Source organism: Ambystoma mexicanum, chromosome 10, assembly GCF_040938575.1.
Source record: "Ambystoma mexicanum isolate Mex_15411 chromosome 10, UKY_AmexF1_1, whole genome shotgun sequence".
Lineage (NCBI taxonomy): Eukaryota > Metazoa > Chordata > Amphibia > Caudata > Ambystomatidae > Ambystoma > Ambystoma mexicanum.
The window spans coordinates 1,576,558,915-1,576,580,090 of NC_090932.1; the positions used below are offsets into that span (position 1 = coordinate 1,576,558,915).

Below are 21,176 nucleotides of genomic sequence, written 5' to 3' on the forward strand. Positions count from 1 at the left end.
TAGTCAGGCTCAGTTTTGGAGGCGGGCTATATGCTTTGTGCATAGCCAAGACAGGCGCATAGCGGGCCGGTGGGGACATCCTGCCGCCAATATGCTTATTTCAGTACAAGAGGGAGGTGGAGCGGCCAGGATGTGGCACTGTGATGGTCCGTGCTCAGAGGCGTGCTCGCCTGATGTTGTGAGTGGGATGGTTAGTGTGATGAGGGGCAGTGATGGTGAGGGGACCACTAGGTCCGGTTAATTGCTCACCTTGGACTCACACAAAAGCAGTCGGGCCGGATAGCTTGTGAAGGCTCTGGTGCGGTATCGTCGATCAGCGGGCAGTGGTAGAGAGCAGGGAAGGCCTTTTCTGCTGGCCTTCTCTGCATGGCTTCGCCTGCCGGCACTCTCCAACTCCCTTTAAGGCAGGAGGGGAGGCGCTGGCAGGGCGAGCCACCCAGTCCGGACACGGGCCGGCGGCGGCAAAGCTTCCATGGTGTATTGTGTTGTCGTGGGTCTCCATGGCAAGGCGGTCGGCCACTTTGGACACGGGGGAGATCGCGTGTGCAGGCAGGCACAAAATGGATGCAGTGGACATGCTGGGGTTCTCCCGTGTCCTTGTAGGCAGATGAACAGCTTAGTCAGGCATCTGGTCTTCTGTGGGTCACAGCAGAGCGGCAGAGAGCAGGGAATGCCTTTTCCGCAGACCTTCTCTGCTTGCAGGGTGAAATGAAAGATCTTATACTCACGGTATATACATCAGGTAAGTCCAAGGGTAGGTTAGTAGGAAGGTACACAGGAGACATCCACCAACCTTCTCTCTCACAGGCTGCTTCACTCCAACTGACATTCATGGAGCTTACAGGGGCATCACAACATTCCACAGGCATTCTCTAAGGCAAGCACTCATGCAGGACCAAGGCAGGGAACACAAGACACAACACATGTCCCTCTTTAACAGAAACCAAGATAAAGGTACAGAAAGAAGTATGAGGGAAAATACACAAGGTAATGCCACCAAAGTATGAACCAGCAATGCTCTGGTCACCTCCACTCCAAACTCCAAAACTCCAATCAAGACCCACTCACTCCATTCCGAAGAACAAGGAGACATGCCTCATGCTCCCACCAAACCCCCAAAAGCCCTGGATTCCAAACCCCCCAAATCTTTGGCACGGGTGCCAGAACACACCTTTAAAACCAGTGACGGGTTCCAAACCCCAAAAACCAAAATAAAATAAAAAATAAAAATGAAACATAGTCCCTTCAACGACCTGCAAAACAGCAAATTCACTATCCAACATACTTAGAGTCTGTAGCAGGCCTACCACAGACACTCAGACCAAGGAGCCAGTCTTAACTCTCAACACACCAGCATTGCCACACAACCCCAAAACAACACCCTCATTCATCCTGGTGTCAACAACTGAGGTGCACTGAAACACAGCACACCCTCCATCTTCTAGTATACTGCCAAAACAATTAATCAATGCTCAAAATGCAAAGAGCACAGGCACCCACTCCGTGCATGGCAGGTGTAGAGGACCACCCCTTAAGGTACTGGCATCCAACTCCCCAAGGCACAGGCAGGAAATCCCCTCAAGTGCAGTGTCCAACACCCCAAAATTAGTGACACGGGTGGCAGAACTGCCCTATAAAACTTGTGTCGGGTTCCAAACCCCACAAATTGTTGCACGGGTGGCAGAACACCCCTATACTACTAGTGCCTAGTTCCAAACCCCAATATTTGTGGCACGAGTGGCAGAACACCCCTTTAAAACTAGTGCCAGGTTCCAAACCCCAAAAATGTTTAGCACGGGTGGCGGAGCACACCTTTAAAACTAGTGCCGCGTCCCAAACCCCAAAACTTGGGCCATGGGTGGCAGAACACCCCTATTAACACTTGTACCGGGTCCCAAACCCCAAAAATCTGTGGCATGGGTTCCAAACCCCCAACATTGTTAAAAGGCAACACTTCCAACATTTTACCAATGCACAGCATGTGTATGACACACCCATCACCCTCAACCACACACAGGATAATATAGTGCTAGCCATACATTGACACTCTAAACATTTTGTGAAACAGTCCATAAAGTACACGTTAGTGCCAGATATATCACATACGCATTCATTAAACCCCACTTCACTAGATAAGTCTCGACAACATCTCAAGGACAGACCTCCCATGAGATCTAATGCTATATCACTTCATTTCAAAAATCAACCAAAGGTCAACAGAGCGTCTCTAAGATGGTGAAACAAATCACTGCTATGGACAGCAGAGCGTCCCTCTGCAGGCCATCACCTTAGGTTCCAAAACGAAATTGGTGCTGTACTCCTTGCCGTGTTGGAAACAGTTTTTCGAGCATCCCGGCAAGGCGTTGACAGCAGCCCATCTGGTCGGCCTCAGTTCCTGAACGCGTTTCCCCACAAAAGAAATGCACTGGCTCTTGGCAGATACCAGGAAACGAAGAACTTCACAGCGTACCACATCGTGCGCACCCCTCGAATTTCCATAGCCTGGTGCTGGGACGTTGGGACATCACAGATACTCCTTTGACCACCGTTGGGGCATACACAAGATACTCTCCTCTAGCCCTCCAAGAACCTCAGAGAGCAACACAGCAGTTACAATCATGGCTCCCTCCCAACGTTTGCGGTACGTCATCAGTGTCCCTGCTGCAGCCGGCAAAAACAGAGCTCCCACGGACTGCGGAGCTCGCTCTCCAACCGTTCCAACTCCGGGCCTGCTTGCCTTCAACTCCGTCACACAGGTGCCCCTAGGGCCACTAGGATAGGGTCCCAGGCCACAAGGAAGCCCTGCTCCAAACTCTTACAGCCCCTTTACTTATTCTTTTATTCCGTGACCCAATGCTATAACAGTGGCCCCACTCCCAGTCTGTTTTCCCAGCCTGCTCTAATGGCCAAATAACTGTAAGGTGGCCCCACTGGTGCTTCTCTAGTTTCCAAAATCTGAAAGGTGGCCCTTCTGGTTCTGCTCCAGTGGCCGACATCTGTAAAGGTGGCCCCACTGGTGTTACTCCAGTGGCCAAATAACTGTAAGGTGGCCCCGCTGGTGCTTCTCCAGTGGCCAAAATCTGTAAGGTAACCCTGCTGGTACTCCAACTGCTGTGTCAGTTAACTCCCGCCCCCAGCTTCCTCCTTCCTGCCTTGCAACTCTGTTGGGCTATGGGACAGGGGTCAGCTCACCTTTCGGAGTGAGGGGCCGGTGGATGTCCCCTCCATGGTCTCACGGCTTCCTTCCTTTCTTCTAGGCTCTGCTCACTCTGGACAGCTGTAGGTTCCTGTCCCTTCCCTCAAGCCAGCTTGTCGCCAGTGTAGCGGGGTGAAAGGAAAGATCTGATACTGCATTACACAGGAGACATCCACCGGCCTCCTCTCTCACAGGCTGCTTCACTCCAACTGACATTCATGGATCTTACAGGGGCACTCACACCACAACATTCCACAGGCATAACATTCCATCAGGCATTCTCTCATGCAAGCATCCATGCAAGACCAAGGCAGGGAACACAAGACACAACAGAGTACATTGACCTGTTTAAGTGAAATGTGTGTCAGTGGGAGAGATTTCTGGGAGGGTGACACAATTGTGGTTTCACTTTCTAGGCAGTTGGGAATTGTACTGAACTGACCATAGGTGGCTATTGGTTGTTTACACCTCACTATAAAAGGAGGGAGCATCGCATCTGAAGAGTATTCAGGCTGAGTGCCTAGAGAGTGCGTGGCAGAGATGCTGCAGTAACAGGGAGGGAGAACAGGACAGGTGCCATGCATGGAGGCAGTGATGGTGGTGTGCTGCCCACTGCTAGTGCGAAAGGTATAGAAAGACTTGAAAAAAAAGCAGGTACAGGGTATCTTGTAGGTTGGGGATGGGGGGATGGGAGTTCCCTGTCCTCGAGAGAATAGCTGAAATATCTTCTGTTCAGAGTCCAGTAACTCACAAGGAGAACATGATTAAATATTATGGTAATCCATGTTCTTGCACTGAGGTGTTGACCTATCCTCAGAACGAATGCATCGCCAATGGCATGCAAGGCTCTGGAACGCCTCTCCTCATCCTCATCTTTAGAGAGACTTGTTCATACATTGCATTGAGACTCTGAATGTGAACACAGCACACAAGGAACAGTAGTACTTATAGACTTCACCCACTAGGATTACGAAGCAGGACAGAGACTAGCTAGGTGTCCGCTTAGTGTGCACCTAAAGGGAGTTCAGTTTGGACTTTACTGTGTGCTAGTGTTGTTTAGGGTTTAGTATGGACTCGTCACATAGGCTGCTAGTTACCTTAGTAAATCACTTGCCACAGTAGGCTTAACTCTGACATTGGTAGAGGGGTCATGTCATGTTTCTTTCTAGACTGCGGAACTAGCGAAGGATCTGTGCATTGGGGAGTCCCAGATGCAATCTTGGAGCAGCTGGGAAGGAGGTCTAGTACGAGCTGTATTGGCTCACTCCAAGGTGTACAGAAAGTGCCATAAGAAAAACATACACATCTAAAGTTGGGAGTATGTAGGACAAGGATGTCCCAAAAGGTTCTCAGAACTTGATCAAATGAAGTGTCACTGCAAGGAGAGCAATGGCTTGAGGATATAGTGGGGGCAGACCATCTCCCTCATGCAGGTGTCTCTGGAAGGCAGGTCATTGCATACTAGTGTTAGCGAGCTGTGTACCAGGGCCCATCTGGCTCCAAGGGCCAACGTTCACCCGAGAGTTAGCAATTTAGATGCGGGTGGAGGCACTGCACTTATTAGCTATGATGGTGGTGTATGGCGGGGTGCATCACCGGCATCAGTGACCAAGCACTCTGGTCCGCAGGTGCAGAGGCTGCAGGCTCCTGTGCATACTTTACAGTTGTCCATGGTGAGGTGGCTCCAGAGTTGTAGTTGGCCATAACTAGGCCCCTGTTTGTGCACTGCTGCTTTTTCTCTCTACGGCTATCTCCCAGCTATGGCTCATAAGGGGCAAGGGTCAGTGTGCAAGAGTGAGGAGGGGTTTAAGAAGCAGGCCCTGCATTTGGGTCCTCGCTCCCCCCACCTGATATGATCCCTCTGATGTAATTGTCTATCCTCACCTCACTGCCTTGTGTACTGCTCTTACAGGAGGACGTGCCAGGTGTGCAACAGCATCTTCCCGGTGGTGGCTTTCGTTCTCGTGGCCTGCTGCAGGATAGCAAGATCCTTTGAGATGATTCTGATTGGGCGCTTCCTCTTCGGCTTTAATGCAGGTATGCTCAGTTTGAACCCCTACCCACTCACCTCACCTATCCTATAAATAAACCTAATAGCTGTACTCATGTATAGCTCAATACTACCCCTGTGTATGACGAACCATTGCAAAGAACTGCTACTACCCCTTATATTTTGCATTTATTTGAGCAACCTTAGAAAGAGGGAAATTTGTGAAATGCAGGTTGTCATGGACCTTTGGAGAATCTGCAATAACACACTGAGCTATGGTGCTAGCTGTAAATTGGCCAACAGCTGAGGAGACAGAGTGAGAAAGAGTAAAACAGATAATGAGGCTCAAAGTGAGTGTGTCTCAGTGTGAAAGCATGTGAGAGCATGTGTCTGTGTGTACGCACACTTCTATATGTGTGAGAGAGAAACAGGGAGAGAGTTGGCTGTGTGTGTGTTGTGTGTTTGAGAGAGATTCAAAGAGAGTGAGTGTGCATGAGAGAGACTAATAAAGTGTGTGTGTGTGATCATTTTAGCTTTGATATTGTAGAACTTGGGAGTGCATCCTACGGGTTAGCGTTTGTGCCCCAATCATGGTCCCTCTATTTCTACTGCGGAGCAAGCTTAACCTATTAATGCTGCTGTCCCCACTTTTTTTAAGAGTGGTGAGCAAGCAGCTTCTTTTTTAGAGACTGTACAATACTCACATAGACTGAAACCTAATGGTCCTTGCAATCGAGGCAACACATCGTACGATAGAGGGAGATGCAGAGTACCTCTTACACCAAATGATAAGACCGACTCAGGAAGTTGGCAAAGTGTCTCGAAAGACTGTGTTAATTTAAATTGTCTAAAACAGGGAGTCGCAACGGACATCAACGAATGTCACACAGCATAGTCTCACCGTATGTCATAACAAAAACATACTTATATAGCAAACATTCATCAAATATGATGTCATACTATGTGACAAACTAAGAAAACCTACTTGGAATTGTGATTGGTTTAAGGGGAACATCTAAGTGTACTTTCTATAAGGGATTGGATTGTGATTGGATCTCTACAGACAGGTGGACAACTTCTACCCAACCCTACTGCAAGTCATCTTCAACAGTTACTTAATACAAGGTATATCATTGGCTATCAAACTATTAGGCCCTTTGTTATATAGCCATTTAAAATTGGTTGGCACATTTTTACCCTTCTGGAATATTCAACTCGTTAGCAGCATGTAAATTGGTACCCCAGGTGTTAGTGGGTGGACTCGACCATGTCTCCCCACCCAATTAGCCCAACATCTATCATCACTCATGCCTTCTGCCATTCAAATTGTCTTTGAACTTGGCCTTGCAAAGCATCACTGCTCCAGAGAATACAAGGGAGTGCAAGCAAGGTCTGGTGCTGCATGCCCAGTTTCTATTTCCATCCATAGACAGGAGACCGTGCTTTGGCTCCTTTTTTGTATTTAATAGTATTAAATGAAGAAAACTTGGAACTCATGGTGTCTTTTCTTCACACCTTAACATGGGCTGGTTCTGCTTCTCACATTCTCTGTATCTTCAAGGATAGATAACCAGTTCTTGGCTGGCCCAGCCTTTGAAATCAAGCCAGACAGCCTTCTTGATCCTTCCTCGATCTTCAGCTGCTTTCTTCGCTGTGCTCTCAGCTCTCAGCTATTAATCCTTCCTTCTCCATAAATCTGAGCTTACTAAAGTTGCAACATCGAATATCCAGAATCTATATATAGTGGCGGCACTGCCTGCAGTCTATTAACAACGTATAGCTAGCCTTCATGATTACTTAGTCTACTTACGCTGCTGCATCTTTACAGCCATAAAACCACTTGCATTTTCTGCAGTGCTTTTCACACGTGCAATCTTCATTCCGCTTGTGAAAGTCTTCTTGATTCTTTATTTCGTCATCAGATTCTATAAGGACTATACATTCTTTTCTTCGGTCACTCTTCTCAGTGCATCACCTTTACTTCGTGTGACGTCACCAATCTTCTCTTTCATTCATCTTCATATTCCTTCGGGAACTTCTTCCAGGAGACCTTCAGCTCTCCAGGGGTACATCAGATAGGGTTTTCTCAATGGATACCTTGTCTCAAAGGTTTTTTGTGGTAGAGGCATCATTAATGGCCTTGCGCATGTCGCAATGTCTGGCTGACTTCCAACATATAGGTAAAGTGGGGGAGGGACTTCCTGCAGAGGCATTCAGCTGCTCCTCTACGCTCCCTCCTCTGGTTGTGGTTGATTCATCTACCACTCCTTCATCAGTCTTCACATCTGGATTTCTTCCCTTGAAGATGTGTCTTTTTGGGGTCCAAATCTTCAGTACTCCCTTAAGGGATCCTGCTGATTCTACATGGTCATCAATGCTCCAGGGCATTTGGCTGCTTTGTCCATTCGGATTACAGTAGATCCATCATCCCACATATTTCCTGTGATTTCTTGGATGCAAGAACTTCGTTCCCTCAGTTACTTGAATGCTGGCCTCTATGTATTTTCTGATTTCTTCATCTGTCAGCTCCTTTGGTCCACACCCTGATTCGACATCAATCATAATCTTCATTTCTACTGCCTTTTTTGCTGTCTTCATACACTGTGTGATTATTATCTTGATCACACAGAATCCAAACATCACCATCACCAATACTGCTCCCAGGAACTTGAAGATATTCTCCATCCATTGTGGAACCCATGAGAAGATCGATACAAATCAACTGTCATCTGCAATGTCTTATACTTCATCTTCCATCTTGTTGTGCAAGTTCATCAGCAACGTTATGGCCTCTGCAAAGGTCCCATTCTCGTCATCATGAGATGGTGTGAACGTGCAAAATCATGGCCCAATTGTGGCACAAACACCTCCATCCATTGCTGTGATCATGTCCAGGACATATTAATTCTGAAGAGTCATCAGCCTTATTGCTCTTGTTTCCTCCTTGTTAGCATTGAATCCCTTTATGATAGTGTTTATTGTCTGCAGGAGCTCCCAGCAACCACTTCGCATTTACCATTGTCTGTATCCCTTGCATAAAGATAGTCATGAATATGGCTGAAGTCTGGCTAAACAACCTGTGTTCATACGGAATGGCATCAAATGCTTCTATTGATTTAGCTGTGAAATAATTCTCCCTCTTTGTTCAGTTGAGAAATCCAAATGATCTTCTCTTTCTCAAATTAGCATCTGCTTTTGGAAATTCTCCAATGATCAGGTCACTTTTTGGAATTACTAGTGCTGGAACATGAATAAGTACTATAGAACACGTTCCTCCCCAATCTTTGGGTAGCTTCATGTAAGCTCTGTATGCACACCTCCAATATCGGTCCATCAGGACGGCTGTCCCTGCTCCCATTCTAATAACATATATTGTAGTCGTGCAGCCTTTATTTCTTCTTACATAATTCTTTCCTTTTCTTTAAAAGCATATTGTTGCATTTATAAATGTAACCACCACCATCAGGTCTGAATCATCTTCTACCCATGTTAACAGTCTGGCATGGTTAGCCCATGACTTCAAACATGCATCGTTCAATCTCTGTACTTCTGGCAAATATTCTGATTTCAATAGATGAGCTGTGCAGGACATCAAGCCTTCTTCCCACCCTTTCATAGATTGCACCTGTCCATAAACTAACACTTGTGTTTGTTCCGAACATCCAGGCCATCCTGCTACTTCCTTTTTATCAGGGCAATTCTGTTTCCTCATCTATGCAACCACTACCTCTTCACGTCCTTACTCAGGGAAGGTAAGAAACTTGCTTTTCCATGCAGATTCCTTTTCCATCTGTGTAGTCTTAATATAATCATCCTGAAATGGAAATGACCATTGGAAATTGGCCTCTCGTCATGCATGCTGCAAGATGAACGAGATCTCTGGCATTGTACTTTGGGATTTCTCTGGCAATGAACGTTCTTGCTGCATCAATGGCATAAGGTATGAGAGTGCAGACACTGCAACTCTCCTTAGATGTTCTTTCTCCCACCGTTTTCATGTGTTGATACCACATGCTATTAGCCAAGTGTGCTGTACTATCTAGATATGTGTTTATCCCTTCATTATCTTCCTCTGTATTTCTCTTGCTTCTTATCACTACTAAATCAGTGCTTGCCCAACGATCATGAAGTTTATCAAAAAAGACTTCTCTGCTTGGGAAGAACCTCAGGAGTTCCTTCCATACTAGAAGAAAACAAATCAAGAGCAATGCCTATGGTAGGGGGAATCATAGTAGCCTCTACCTCAACAGGAGCGTTAAGATAATAAGTAATGCCAAATTGGAGAAACAGAAATACACAAAGTAGGTGGCACATAAGTATATCATGAACCAACACATAAGCCCCAGCCATTTACGATATTTCGAATTTCATTGGGCTTGGTCATTTTGCAAAACTGTACCATTTTCAACATTCCTTATGTCTGCTGTACTCAATTTAAGGAATGAATAACCACTTTACTCCGACAACTGTAACGTATGTGGTAACTGCAATAATTCTTCTACTATTGCTATGAGCAGCCTCCTAATCACTGGGCCATTTTTAGGATCCTGCAAAAAAGTATGAATGTCAACATTACGCCTAACAAGAGCAGGGTAAGCTCGAAGGATAAATACAAAAATAGTAAGCACAAGACGATGCACATCTCCATCTGGGACAACCATAAAATCAGCCAAACAAATATGCTGTAAGAAACAAATCGGGGTACTGTTCTCTTTTCCAATTCTTAATCAAGTGCTCTCGGTTAAGCATAATTTATGGCATATCAATAACTTTCTAAAGTTAATTACCAAAGATTCCTGTGGCTCAAGCAATGAGTTTGCATGCCTGCTATAGTATCTATAAGGAGTGTCCGGGGAGAGCCACAGTCCAAATGCAAAGTTGCATTTATCACGTCTTTGCCTTATCGTCCTTCTACTTCGTCATCGATCGAGTCTGCACATGCTGAAATTCTTCTTCTTGCCTTGCTTCTGGTTCAATCGTTGGGGGTATGACGGTTTCACCAGAATTATCTTTATGTAGTTGAGGTGGATCCAAGTTTGCCTTGCTTGGACCTTTACTGCTGAGGGAGTAACACCCTCCACCACATTCGGTCCAACAAATCTTGGCTCATGCCACTTCCTAGTGAAGTTTCTAATCAGTACAGTGTCACCAGCAAACAGTTTCCGTGCTGCTAATAGTTCTGAAGATCCGTTTGCTGAGTGGTTTTCATCTGCGTTCTGAGACCGACTACCCTGGTGCTTGAGTTGATCTGAAATGACAGAGATACTAGCGGGCATTCATGTCAAATGTGCACATAGCTAATTTCCTACCATTTCTGAAGTTTTCTGGCCATCACTTCTACTCCTCGATGGCGAAGTTAAAGGCATTCTCATTGCCTCCTTGTCACTGGCTCGTGGGGTCTGAGGTGGTGATCCAAACCTGGCTGATTCCTTAATGCATAAAAAGCTTAGGGCAGGCAATATAGCCATCCCTTCTTCAGTGTTAACTTAAGCTTGGCAATTCTCTCTTTAAGTAGACCGTTGAGTCCCTCACATATTCCGCTAGCTTGCGGGTGATAAGCAGAAGTGCTTAATACTCAATAACAGACTTATTTTTTCAAATACTTCATTAATGAAATGTGGCCCATTATCAGATCTCAGCACCTCACACACTCCCCATCTTGGAAAGACTTCTCATACTAAAAACTTCACTGCACAAGTGGTATCAGGGTGTGTACACAGACCTGTTTCGATCCACCTGGAGAAGAGACACACCACCACTATCATATACCTACATCCAATACATACCTGCAGCATATCAACATAGTCGATATGTAAATGCTGAAAAGGATCATTCGGTTGAGGAATTACTCCTCTAATTGTTCACAGTGTATGCCCAGCGGTAAACATTTGACATACAATGCCGATTACTAAATAAAACACAATGTGTTCTAACAAATTTGGCACAAACCATTCTTCTGCAATTGTTACAACAAGGCTTTCTCTAGTTACATGTGCAGGGTACTGCAGCTGTTCAAGTGCTACCTTTAAAAATGCTACTGGTATCACCGGCTTTCCAGTGCTGCCCTGTCACCATAATGCTTCTGTGGGTGAAAAAAACACCTCCTTTGTTTCCATAATTCTTGCTCTTCCTGTGGTGCACTGCCTTGAATCTCCATTCATTGTGTTCATGGTAAATTATTAAATCCTTCACTCACTACCATAATCGTGACTACTTTCTCCTTGACATCCTTGAAATCTGGAGTGTTAGAACTTGAAATATCTGGGGAATATGCAACCCTTTTGGCTTTTGCATCTGCAGATTCGTTCCCGCAAGAGATAAAATCAGTTTGCTTAATATTCGCTGCGCATTTATCTATCGCTATGGTTACTGGGAGTTGTAGCGCCTTAATAAGCCTGTCCAGTAAAGATGCATGTTGCACTGAAGTGCCGTTCGCTCGGAGGTAACCCCTCCTTTTCCAGTGTGCTAGCCCTGCATGTACAGCTGATGTCACATAGGCGGAGACACTGTACACAGTCATTCTTGCCCTGCATGATTTCTGAGTGCGACAATAAGAGTTACCAATTCTACCGCTTGCGCTGAAGAGTGAGACATAGTCTTGCACTTGCTACAACCTCAAATTTGCCATTTGTTCTATGTCTCACTACAGTTGCGCCAGAATGCCTTTCTCCACTTGTTTGCTCAATTTTTGAAGAACTATCAATAAAGAGAATCTCCCCTCCTGACAGCGCGTTTTCTTTTACACGCAGTATGTCATCATATAACTCTGTGCAATTTGCGCAATCATGCACACCGGGGTCCATCTGGAGGTATCTGTTAAAGATCAATGGGGACTAAAAGTACCCTTGAGGCAGCCTAGTATGTTTCAGTCGGATTTGGCAGAACATAAATGAAGTCAAGTCTTGTGAGTCCTTGTGCAACAGGATTTAGAAAAACGCATTTTTCATATCGATCACCGTAAAATATTGTGCTTCTACTGGGATACTGTATACTAACGTTGCAGGATTAGGAACTAAAGGAAACTCTGCCTCTAGAATCTGGTTAATGGGGTTCATGTCCTGCATGAATCTCTACGAGCCTCCCTTTGATTTTTTCCACAGGGTACACCGCGGTGTTGCACAATGATTCTGACGGCACCAGGATACCTTGTTCCATTAGCGCCGAAATAGTTTTAAAAATACCCTCATCAGCTTCTCGAGACATTGGGTACTGTCTTGCTCAAGGTAAAATTGCTCCTGGCTTCAGTTTTATCTTGACCACCCCTACCCCTTTCTATAGGCCTACATCATAAGGGCCTGCAGTCCATAAAGCACTTGGCACCATTCCCAAGACTTTATCAAGAAATGCTGGGCGCTGCCGAATTATCGCCATTCACTTTGGGATCTCTCTCTTCTCTATTCTAATCCAATATATAATGCTCATAGAGAATGCCATGTCATCATCTGATGGGTCATCTCTAAACATGTCATTGTCAGTGACGTCAGTCAGTCTGCACACTCCCCCAATGGCAATCACTGTTCTATGGTCTACCCTCATCATCTGTTCCTCCGAGCATTGACATTTCCCCTTGTACTATGGTTGCATCTAACTCCAGGGGAATACTCTGTCCCCCTTCTTCGCTCTTCATCCATGTGTATCTGTGGTCTAAATAAGAATTCATCAGGTATCCTCATATTCCTTCCCACTAAGCCAGGGAGCCATGTTAAAATAATGCTCACCCCATAAAGAAAAACTTCTGGTTCCATTGGCACCTCTCGAAGAGCCATTTGCCATGTAAATGCCAATATAAATTCGGCCACATTCATATAATGTATCCCTGGAGTGGAACACACTATGCCTTTGTCAGTTAAAGAAATCGTCATGTTAAGCTTCATCATTAAATCTCTCCCCAGAATGTTAAATGGTGTCTGCTGCCATGAATACAACAATGGAATAGACATGTCACACTCTCCTATAGCGACTGGCAATTCATCAGTAAAAGGAACTTGGGTTATAGCTCCAGAGAATCCCTGAGCATTCATGGCAATCCCGGACATTGGATATTTTCCCTCTCATATACATGAGCTAAAAACTAAAAAGATTTGCCTCCTATCGTCACACAAAACCCTTGGTTCCTCTTGTGGGTCTGGTGTCACTGATAATACTGAACACATTAAATTGCCATGTGAGCTGACCTGTTGTGGATACATGCATACCCATGTGCCTGAGAAAGGATTCCCTCCCACCCCAGTGATACCCCCTATTCTAGGTGTCAATAAGAGTCCTGTGTTTGCATTTTGCTGTATATGCATTGGTGCATGCTGTGAGTGTCCTTGCAGTGCATTCAATGGTGCTTGCTTTGGCTGCAATGCCTCTTGCATTTGCGGTGCTTGCCCTGATACACGGTCTGATCTTGGGCAAACGCTTCCCTAGCTTGTGCTGTATGTGTCATGATGCCTGCCCCCGGGAAGCCAGACCAGGCCCAGCAACCCCGGAAGCAGGCATCATGCCATTTTGAGCATGCCCAAAAACCCCAGTTAGGGGCTGTTTGGGTGCAGTCCTGGCACCTATGGCGCCAGGCTCATAAGGATAAAGTCAGTCCTGGCGCCATGGGCACCAGGCTCATTACAGAAAACCTACCTAATGCAGACCATGCTGCATACTTACCTGGTGCAGACCATGCTGCACAAAGCCACAAGCCAAATGGGGCTTAGGAGGGACTATTTTACCTAAGGGACTACTTTCTTCTCGGGTGGGGGCTGTGGAAGAATACTTACCTGGGACTTCTTCCTAGGCTATTTAAACCACACCCGGACAGCCGCACGTGCTTCGCTTTATTCTGCATTCAGCAGCGTAACGCTCACCGTGCCTCCAGCAGCTTCCAGTCTTCAGCCACGCCCGCTTCAGTCCTGGACCACCTGGAAACGAAAAGAACGAAGGAGAAGAGGTTCAAACTTGAAACCTTACCTGAATTCTTGATCCATCGCGCCGTCGATCTTGAAGAAGGAGTCATCGCACGCGCGTCGTCACGCACCTTGCAGCGCCGCGCTGAACTCACCATCCAGTGCAGCTTTTCCTCACTCCATCGCGAACTCTGCATTTCCAACTGCTCTCCGATATCTAAGGGGACAAGAAAAAACAGGTGAGCACGGGAATGCAAAGGGGCAATACAAGCTACCCCCAAAGACTTACCAGATTACTACAGGGGGGTACTCACCTCATCTCGGGTCGGCGCAGATAACTCTTCATCACCGCCGCACCCCGGCCCCTAAGGGGAAAACCACTATAGACTTACCTGACTCTCACAAACTGCCATTTGGACTCTTCATGGTGGTTAAGCCGGCAACCTACAAGGAATCGTAAAGAGTGAAGATCAGACATTTGAACTCTTACAAACTATTGGATTCTAGAGTCAATACTGGAACTCACCAATTCCTCCACGCCAGTGAAGTAACTGGTCATCTACGCGACCCTGCGCTCGATGCAGGATGGAGAGCTCATCTTTCCAAACCATCAGGTGAGAATAAGAGGGAACATCGGGAGTGGTCAGTGGGCAGACAACGGGAGTGGAAGGTGGGTTAACGCTCAAATTACGGGAGGTTAATTCCCTTTCTCCTTTGCAGAAAGATATTCATATGAGCCGACAAACAAAGTAAGTGGGGCTGTCCAGTCAGTCATCTCAGCACTAAGTGGCACCAGGCCAGTCCAGATCGACGTCCCCGTGGGAATCAGGTGAGCGTAACAGTATGCTGGAGGATAAGCTGTCCCTCCACTTGAAAATTGGTCTTTCTGTACATATCCTTGGCTCCCACATACGTGCGCAAAGTACCCTGTCATCCCACAAGTCCAACATATAGGAGGAGCCCCTATGACTAGTCCCCCTTGGTTAAATCCTCCTTGCGCATTTTGATTATCATTCTGCATGCTGTGAAACTCACCTTGGTTGTTCTGAAAACCACCCCTTCCTCTGTAGCCCATTCCTCTATCTCGTAGTACAAACCAATTTCCTCCTTGGTCCATTTGGCACTGATTATTCACCTGCGATGTACCCACTGCTTGCTGCACTCTAAATCCTTCCCCGCTTGTCAATACCGCCCCTTCTATGGCGTATATTTTCTTAGCTTCCTCAATTTTTCTAGCATCATCTCTTTTCTTACTTTTTCTCCTGCAACATCCGACAGTGATGCACTATAGTCAACTGTATTTCAGACCATGGCTACGCTTCCATTCCCACTAGCTTTTTGAGTTACCTCTGTAACTGCTTGGGCAACCACTGACATAAAATGTGGTAAAATACCACCACTGTTTTTCCCCACAGTTCTAGCGTTTCAAGGGTCCACTGTTCCTAAGTGGATCCTCGTCCTCTTTTATCGTACGTGTCATGATTGCGCCCATGTCTGATGTGTTCAGACACTGCACCCTGAGGACCCTCCAGACATCTGCTCTACAATTATTAAATAGCGCTCCATCATTCTCTGTATTCTGTACCGTGACACTTGAATAACCTGCTCTCTTCCAAATGTCATTTGCTCTTTCCCCATGAATGGCTGCTAAGAGACCCTTAATGTCCCCTCTTGCCGAGGTATTTCCTCCTGTCATTTTCATAAATCCATTTTCCTGCACCCGTCATTAAACTAGGGAGTTTGCACCTCAAATTATCTGTATACATCTGCGACCATAGAATATACATTGGTCTTGCTCCTCCTTTTTCCAATAAAGGAAAATGTGTAAACCCTAACCCACAATCGGCTGCCTATCCATAGTGCGGACAATGGTACCCGATCGTCTTCTTCCTGGCAATGATCTTAACCTGTTTACATGTGGCAGTTATTCTCTCTTCTAGCTATATGATCGTCCTTTGGGATGCTCTGGATATGCTATAGGATCTGGCGTCCTATCCCTTTTTGCTCTAGACTGGACCCTCTAACTTCCTTTTCTGCCTGCAGGCCTCCCTCGGGGGCGCATGCACTTCCTCTCCCTTCCCCACGGAAGGATTCCCTCTCTTCGTCTGACATATCTAGTCCCCAACTAGTGTGACTCTCGTCCTCTTCACCCTTATCTAAGGTTAGTCTGCTTAAGGACAAGGCCCTTTGCTCGAGGCTTAATGGATCACTCTCTTAGCTTTGTGATTGAAAACCCAGGGATCGATCTCCATTCCCTCGGCTTCCCAATTTGCTACCATCTCTTAAGTCTTGATAGGCTTTATCGATCCTATCTCTGATTCTTTCTACATGAGAGCTCTCTTCTACTCTTCTAGGGATACTCTAGAAGGCCCTGGCATTGGCTCCTTTAACTGAGGAAACTCCTCTATATGTCCCCATTCTATTACTGGACTCGGTTCCATAGCTCTTTTTTAATACGATCAATGTCGGGCTCCCGCTGCCTCCTTTTTTTGGTTCCATTTCTGCATCTAAATCTCTTTGCTTTCTCACCTCCCTTCTTACTCTTTCTTCCTCCTGTCTTATCTCCTTTCTCCTTATCCCTGCTCTTCCTTCTTCCTCTTCCTTTTGCCTCTGCATCCTTTTATCCCTTAATTTCTGTACTTCCTCCTCTTCTCTTTTCCTCTCTTGTCTGTCTCTTTCTTCCATTGCTCTCTCCATTATCATACTTTCTTTGTTCCTCTGCCCATTCGTCCTGCTTTTGTAAGTCCTCCCAATGCATTAATTCTCGCTGTTGTCTACTCTTTCTTTTGCTTTAATCTTCCTTCATTCTCTTTTCTCGATCCTTGTCCTTCCCATCTTGTTCGTCTTGATCTTCCCTTTGCCTGACTTCCTCAATGCTTTTTCCATCTAGCTTGAGTAGTATCTGCCCTCCCATCCATTCATTCTGTACGCGTGTTACCTAGTAAGCTTTGACTTTCTCTTCTTTCCGTCTCTTAATCTTTTGTTCTATGTCTGTCAATGCATTTGATTGCTCACTTTTCTCCTCCTTTCTCTTTGTCTCCTCTGGACTATCGCTACTGCTATAGGCAGGTGGTTCATATATCGGATTACTATCCCTCATCGCCGCTTTCAATTCCTTTAACGGATACAATCCTACGTCTCCTGTACTATCGTCATTTACTTCAGGTGAGACAAGGGGATCAGAAGGTTCAACACCTTCCTCCGTGCATTGGTTAAGCATCCACTCCTCAGGTGGCAGATCCCCTCTTTCTTCCTGGTAGATCTTCCAAAGTTCTAAAATAGCTAACCTCTTCTCTAATTTCTTCTCTGTGTACGCACCATGCAAGTATTGGTTATGTTTTGAAATACTGCTTTTGACAGCGATCCCCCTTGTGGCCATGGCATGAACATCTTGTCTGCTATGCCCTTTACCCATTCCGCACTGTACTGTTTGAGCCTGGGCATATGTTTCTGCAATGTCTTACATAAATGCATCAGAGGAGTACTGTCTCCCATTGTGACGAGTGTCAATTGACTGTCGCTGTCGACAGTTTCTCTAGATAAGAGGTCTTCAAACTGTGGGGCGCTCCCACCCAGGGTGGCGTGGCTACATCCCAGGGGGGGGGGGCAGGGGGCACGGGAGCCCAGCATGAAATGTAAAAAAAAAAAACATTATCTTTTTTTTAATATATATTTTTTTAGATTGGAGGAAATGGGCTGGGGTGGCTTACATGGTTGGGAGGGACCATAAAACTGTTTCAGGCACCAATAAAAAAGCAACCCGTAGTTGCAAATGGATATTAATTTCTTTAGTCACAGACTGAATAGTACCCAAGGGGGTGTTTTTTGTTCAAATGTAAGGACATTGTGATATCTAAAGATTATTTATTCACCAACAATGGTCAAAACTACTAGCTGCATAGTGAATTAACTCATCAAACGTGCCCACATTCTCCAGAAAAATGGCCCATTTTTACTGGCCTACACTGGCATTTTTCATTTTTGGTACAGGCATTGCCTATTGCCCTATAGGCCGGTACGGGCTTGGCAGCTCATCCATAATAGGCGAGGGGGTGTCCACCCAGTGGCCCCCTCATCTATTATGAAGGAGCCAAAGAGCCAGCTGAGTCAAAAACTGAGCACTCCCTCAGCTGTTTTTTCCAGCGGATGGAGTACTCCTGGGCTGGCTGAACTGTCAAAGGGAAACAGTGTTTCCCTTTGACAGCTCAGTTCCACATCCACACATGCTCACTGAGCCATGCAAGGCTAGGGGCGTTTTGCTTTGCCAGCCTTGTGTAGCTCATTGGAAATGCTGGCTGGGGCACTGCATGTCTGTATGTGTGAGGGGGAGCTCCTGCGCCTCCTCGCACATACGAACAGAGCAGCCTGGATCATTTCAGCAACCACGCGCAGGCCCCTGAAGAAGGTACGTTTATGTTCATTTATATATATTTTTATTTAAATTTGTGTATGGATGCATGTATGCTTGTGTTATGAGTGAGTGTATGGTGATGGGTGCTTGTATGAATGAGTGATTGCTGTGTGAATGTGTGTGTGTGTGTGTTTCCTTTGGTTTGTTGAGCTGATTTCGGTGAGTGGGGGGCATAGGGGGGAAGGAGGGTTGTACATTTTAAAATGCCTTTGTTGCACTATCCACCTACCCACCTGCCAAAATCAGCTCTCCTTCTGAGGCACTGTTGAGCCCAAGGGACAGGGTTGGATTTTGTTTTACTGGATATTTATCATAGATGTCCAGTCAAAAATACCATGCTTTCCCCTTTGGCCCCCAGTGCCAATTGCAAACTGTTTGGCTTTTTACCCATTTTTTTTAAAGTCTGCTCTAACCCATTATTTAAAAAGAATTCACGGGGAAAACACTCAAAACCCCCCTTCATTGGTTCGGGCTCCCTTGTGCACTCGGTCGCTATGCCATTTTTGTGGGAAATATTTATGCCCCTCCACTTAAAAAATTCACCAGCTCCTACTAGTCCTCGGACTGTGTTGGGAACGGGGTGGGGGGGCCCAGGGACTGTGGTGGGAGCAGGATGGTGGGAGCACTGGGATAGTGGTGGGAGCAGGGTGGGGAGAGCCCAAGGTCTGTGATTTGTTGGGGAGAGCCCAGGGAGTGGGTAGGAATGGGATGAGGGAGCCCAGTGACTGTGATGGAGGCAGGTGGGGGAGCCCACAGACTATACCGGCAGTAGGGTCTGGTGATGGCATACAGTAATAGGTAGCCATTTGTACATACTGTCCATTTGACATTTTTGGGGCAGCCCGGCCTGCCCACATTCTGTTCAGGGGGTCCCGGCCAAAAAAGTTTGAAGACTACTGCTCTAGATAGACAGTACAACTCCTTGACTTTCTCTTTTAATTCCTTTGCATATGTCACTCTTTGACACCTTAGTTTGACACAAATACATAAAAAGACAGACTAGTCGACTCTTCACATTAAATCACAGTGATCACCCTCATCATCCTGCCCCTAGTAATACCCTGATCAAGAGTGGAGATTGTCTACTCATATGGACCTGTCCTGTACGCAGCCTAGTTTTACTTCGATTGGAGTGTGAGATAATCTCTTCTAGAACCCCCTTTGGTTAGGAATCCCAGGCTTTTTCTTCTCTCTCTCTCATTACACACAAAATAAATCTCTCGTTACTTTTATAAATTCCCTGTTACTTTTCTCGTTACTTTTTAAATTACTCCAATCCCGTTACTTTTCCTGTTAATTTCTAAATTATCACAATGCTATGCCCTCAGTTTGCCATTCCCCTTAGTCTACTCACCATTCCTACGTTCAGCTCGAGGCCTTCGGTATCTGCTCCCTCCTCTAATCGACAACTTTCGCCTTCCGTCCGCGAAGCGCCTGTGGAAACCAGGTAGGGATTTCGTCAAAGAGGGACCCTGCCCACTGTCTCGATTTTCTTACAAGATTTCTATTCAGCGCTCTCCACAGGAAACCCTCGATCTTCCGGCAAGTCATCTTCAACAGTTACTTAATACAAGGTATATCATTGACTCTCAAACTATTAGGCCCTTCATTATATGGCCCTCTATAATTGGTTGGCACACTTGTACCCTTCTGGAATATTCGACTAGCTAGCAGCACGTTGCTACCCCAGGTGTTAGTGGGTGGACTTGACCATGTCTCTCCAACCAATTAGCCCAGCAACTATCATCACTCATGTCTTCTGCCATTCGTATTGTCTTTGAACTTTGCCTTGCAAAGCATCACTGCTCCAGAGAATAGAAGTGAGTGCAAGCACATTCCTATCTTCAGGTCTGGTGCCGCACACTCAGTTTCTATTTCCATCCAACCCATGTGACAGGAGACCGTTCTTTGGCTCCTTTTTCATATTTAATAGTATTAAAATAATAAAACTTGGCACGCATGGTGTCTTTTCTTCACACCTTAGCAGGGGCTGGTTCGGCTTCTCACGCTCTCTGTATCTTCAAGGATAAATAACCAGGTCTTGGCTGCCCCAGCCTTTGACATCAGGCCAGACAGCGTTCTCGATCCTTCCTCGATCTTCAGCTGCTTTCTTCGCTGCCCTACACTCTCAGCTATTAATCCTTCCTTCTCCATACATCTGAGCTTACTAAAGTTGTGACATTGAATATCCAGATCCTATATATAGTGGCGGCACTGCCTGCAGTTTATTAACAACGCATAGCTAGTCTTCATGATTACTTAGTCTACTTGCGTTACTGCATCTGTACAGTTACAGAACGGCTTGCATTTTCTGCAGTGCTTTTCACACATACAATCTTCATTCCGCTTGTGAAATTCTTCTCGATTCTTTATTTCGTCGTCAGATTCTATAAGCACTATACATCCTTTCCTTCGGTCACTCTTCTCAGTGTTTCACTTTACTTTGTGTGACGTCACCAATGTTCTCTTTCATTCATCTTCATATTCCTTCGGGAAGTTCTTCCTGGAGATGGTCACCTCTCCGGGGGTACATCAGATAAGGTCTTCTCAATGGATACCTTGTCTCAAAGGCTTTTTGTGGTATAGGCATCATTACTGGTGTTACGCATGTCACACTATCTAGCTTTCAACATATAGTTAAAATGGGGTTGGGTCTTCCTGCAGAGGAATTCAGCTGCTCCTCTACAAGACGGTCAG

General features: G+C 45.9%; 1 protein-coding gene across 3 annotated transcripts in view; it reads left to right on the plus strand.

Annotated features, from left to right (window-relative positions):
- LOC138492612 (solute carrier family 2, facilitated glucose transporter member 9-like) overlaps nt 1-21,176 on the plus strand; it is a 552,106-nt gene that overhangs the window by 394,105 nt on the left and 136,825 nt on the right. For all 3 annotated transcript variants that reach the window (XM_069619904.1, XM_069619905.1, XM_069619906.1), the window contains one exon: nt 5,109-5,233. In XM_069619904.1, the coding sequence (XP_069476005.1) occupies nt 5,109-5,233 (125 nt within the window). The remainder of the gene's footprint in view (nt 1-5,108; nt 5,234-21,176) is intronic.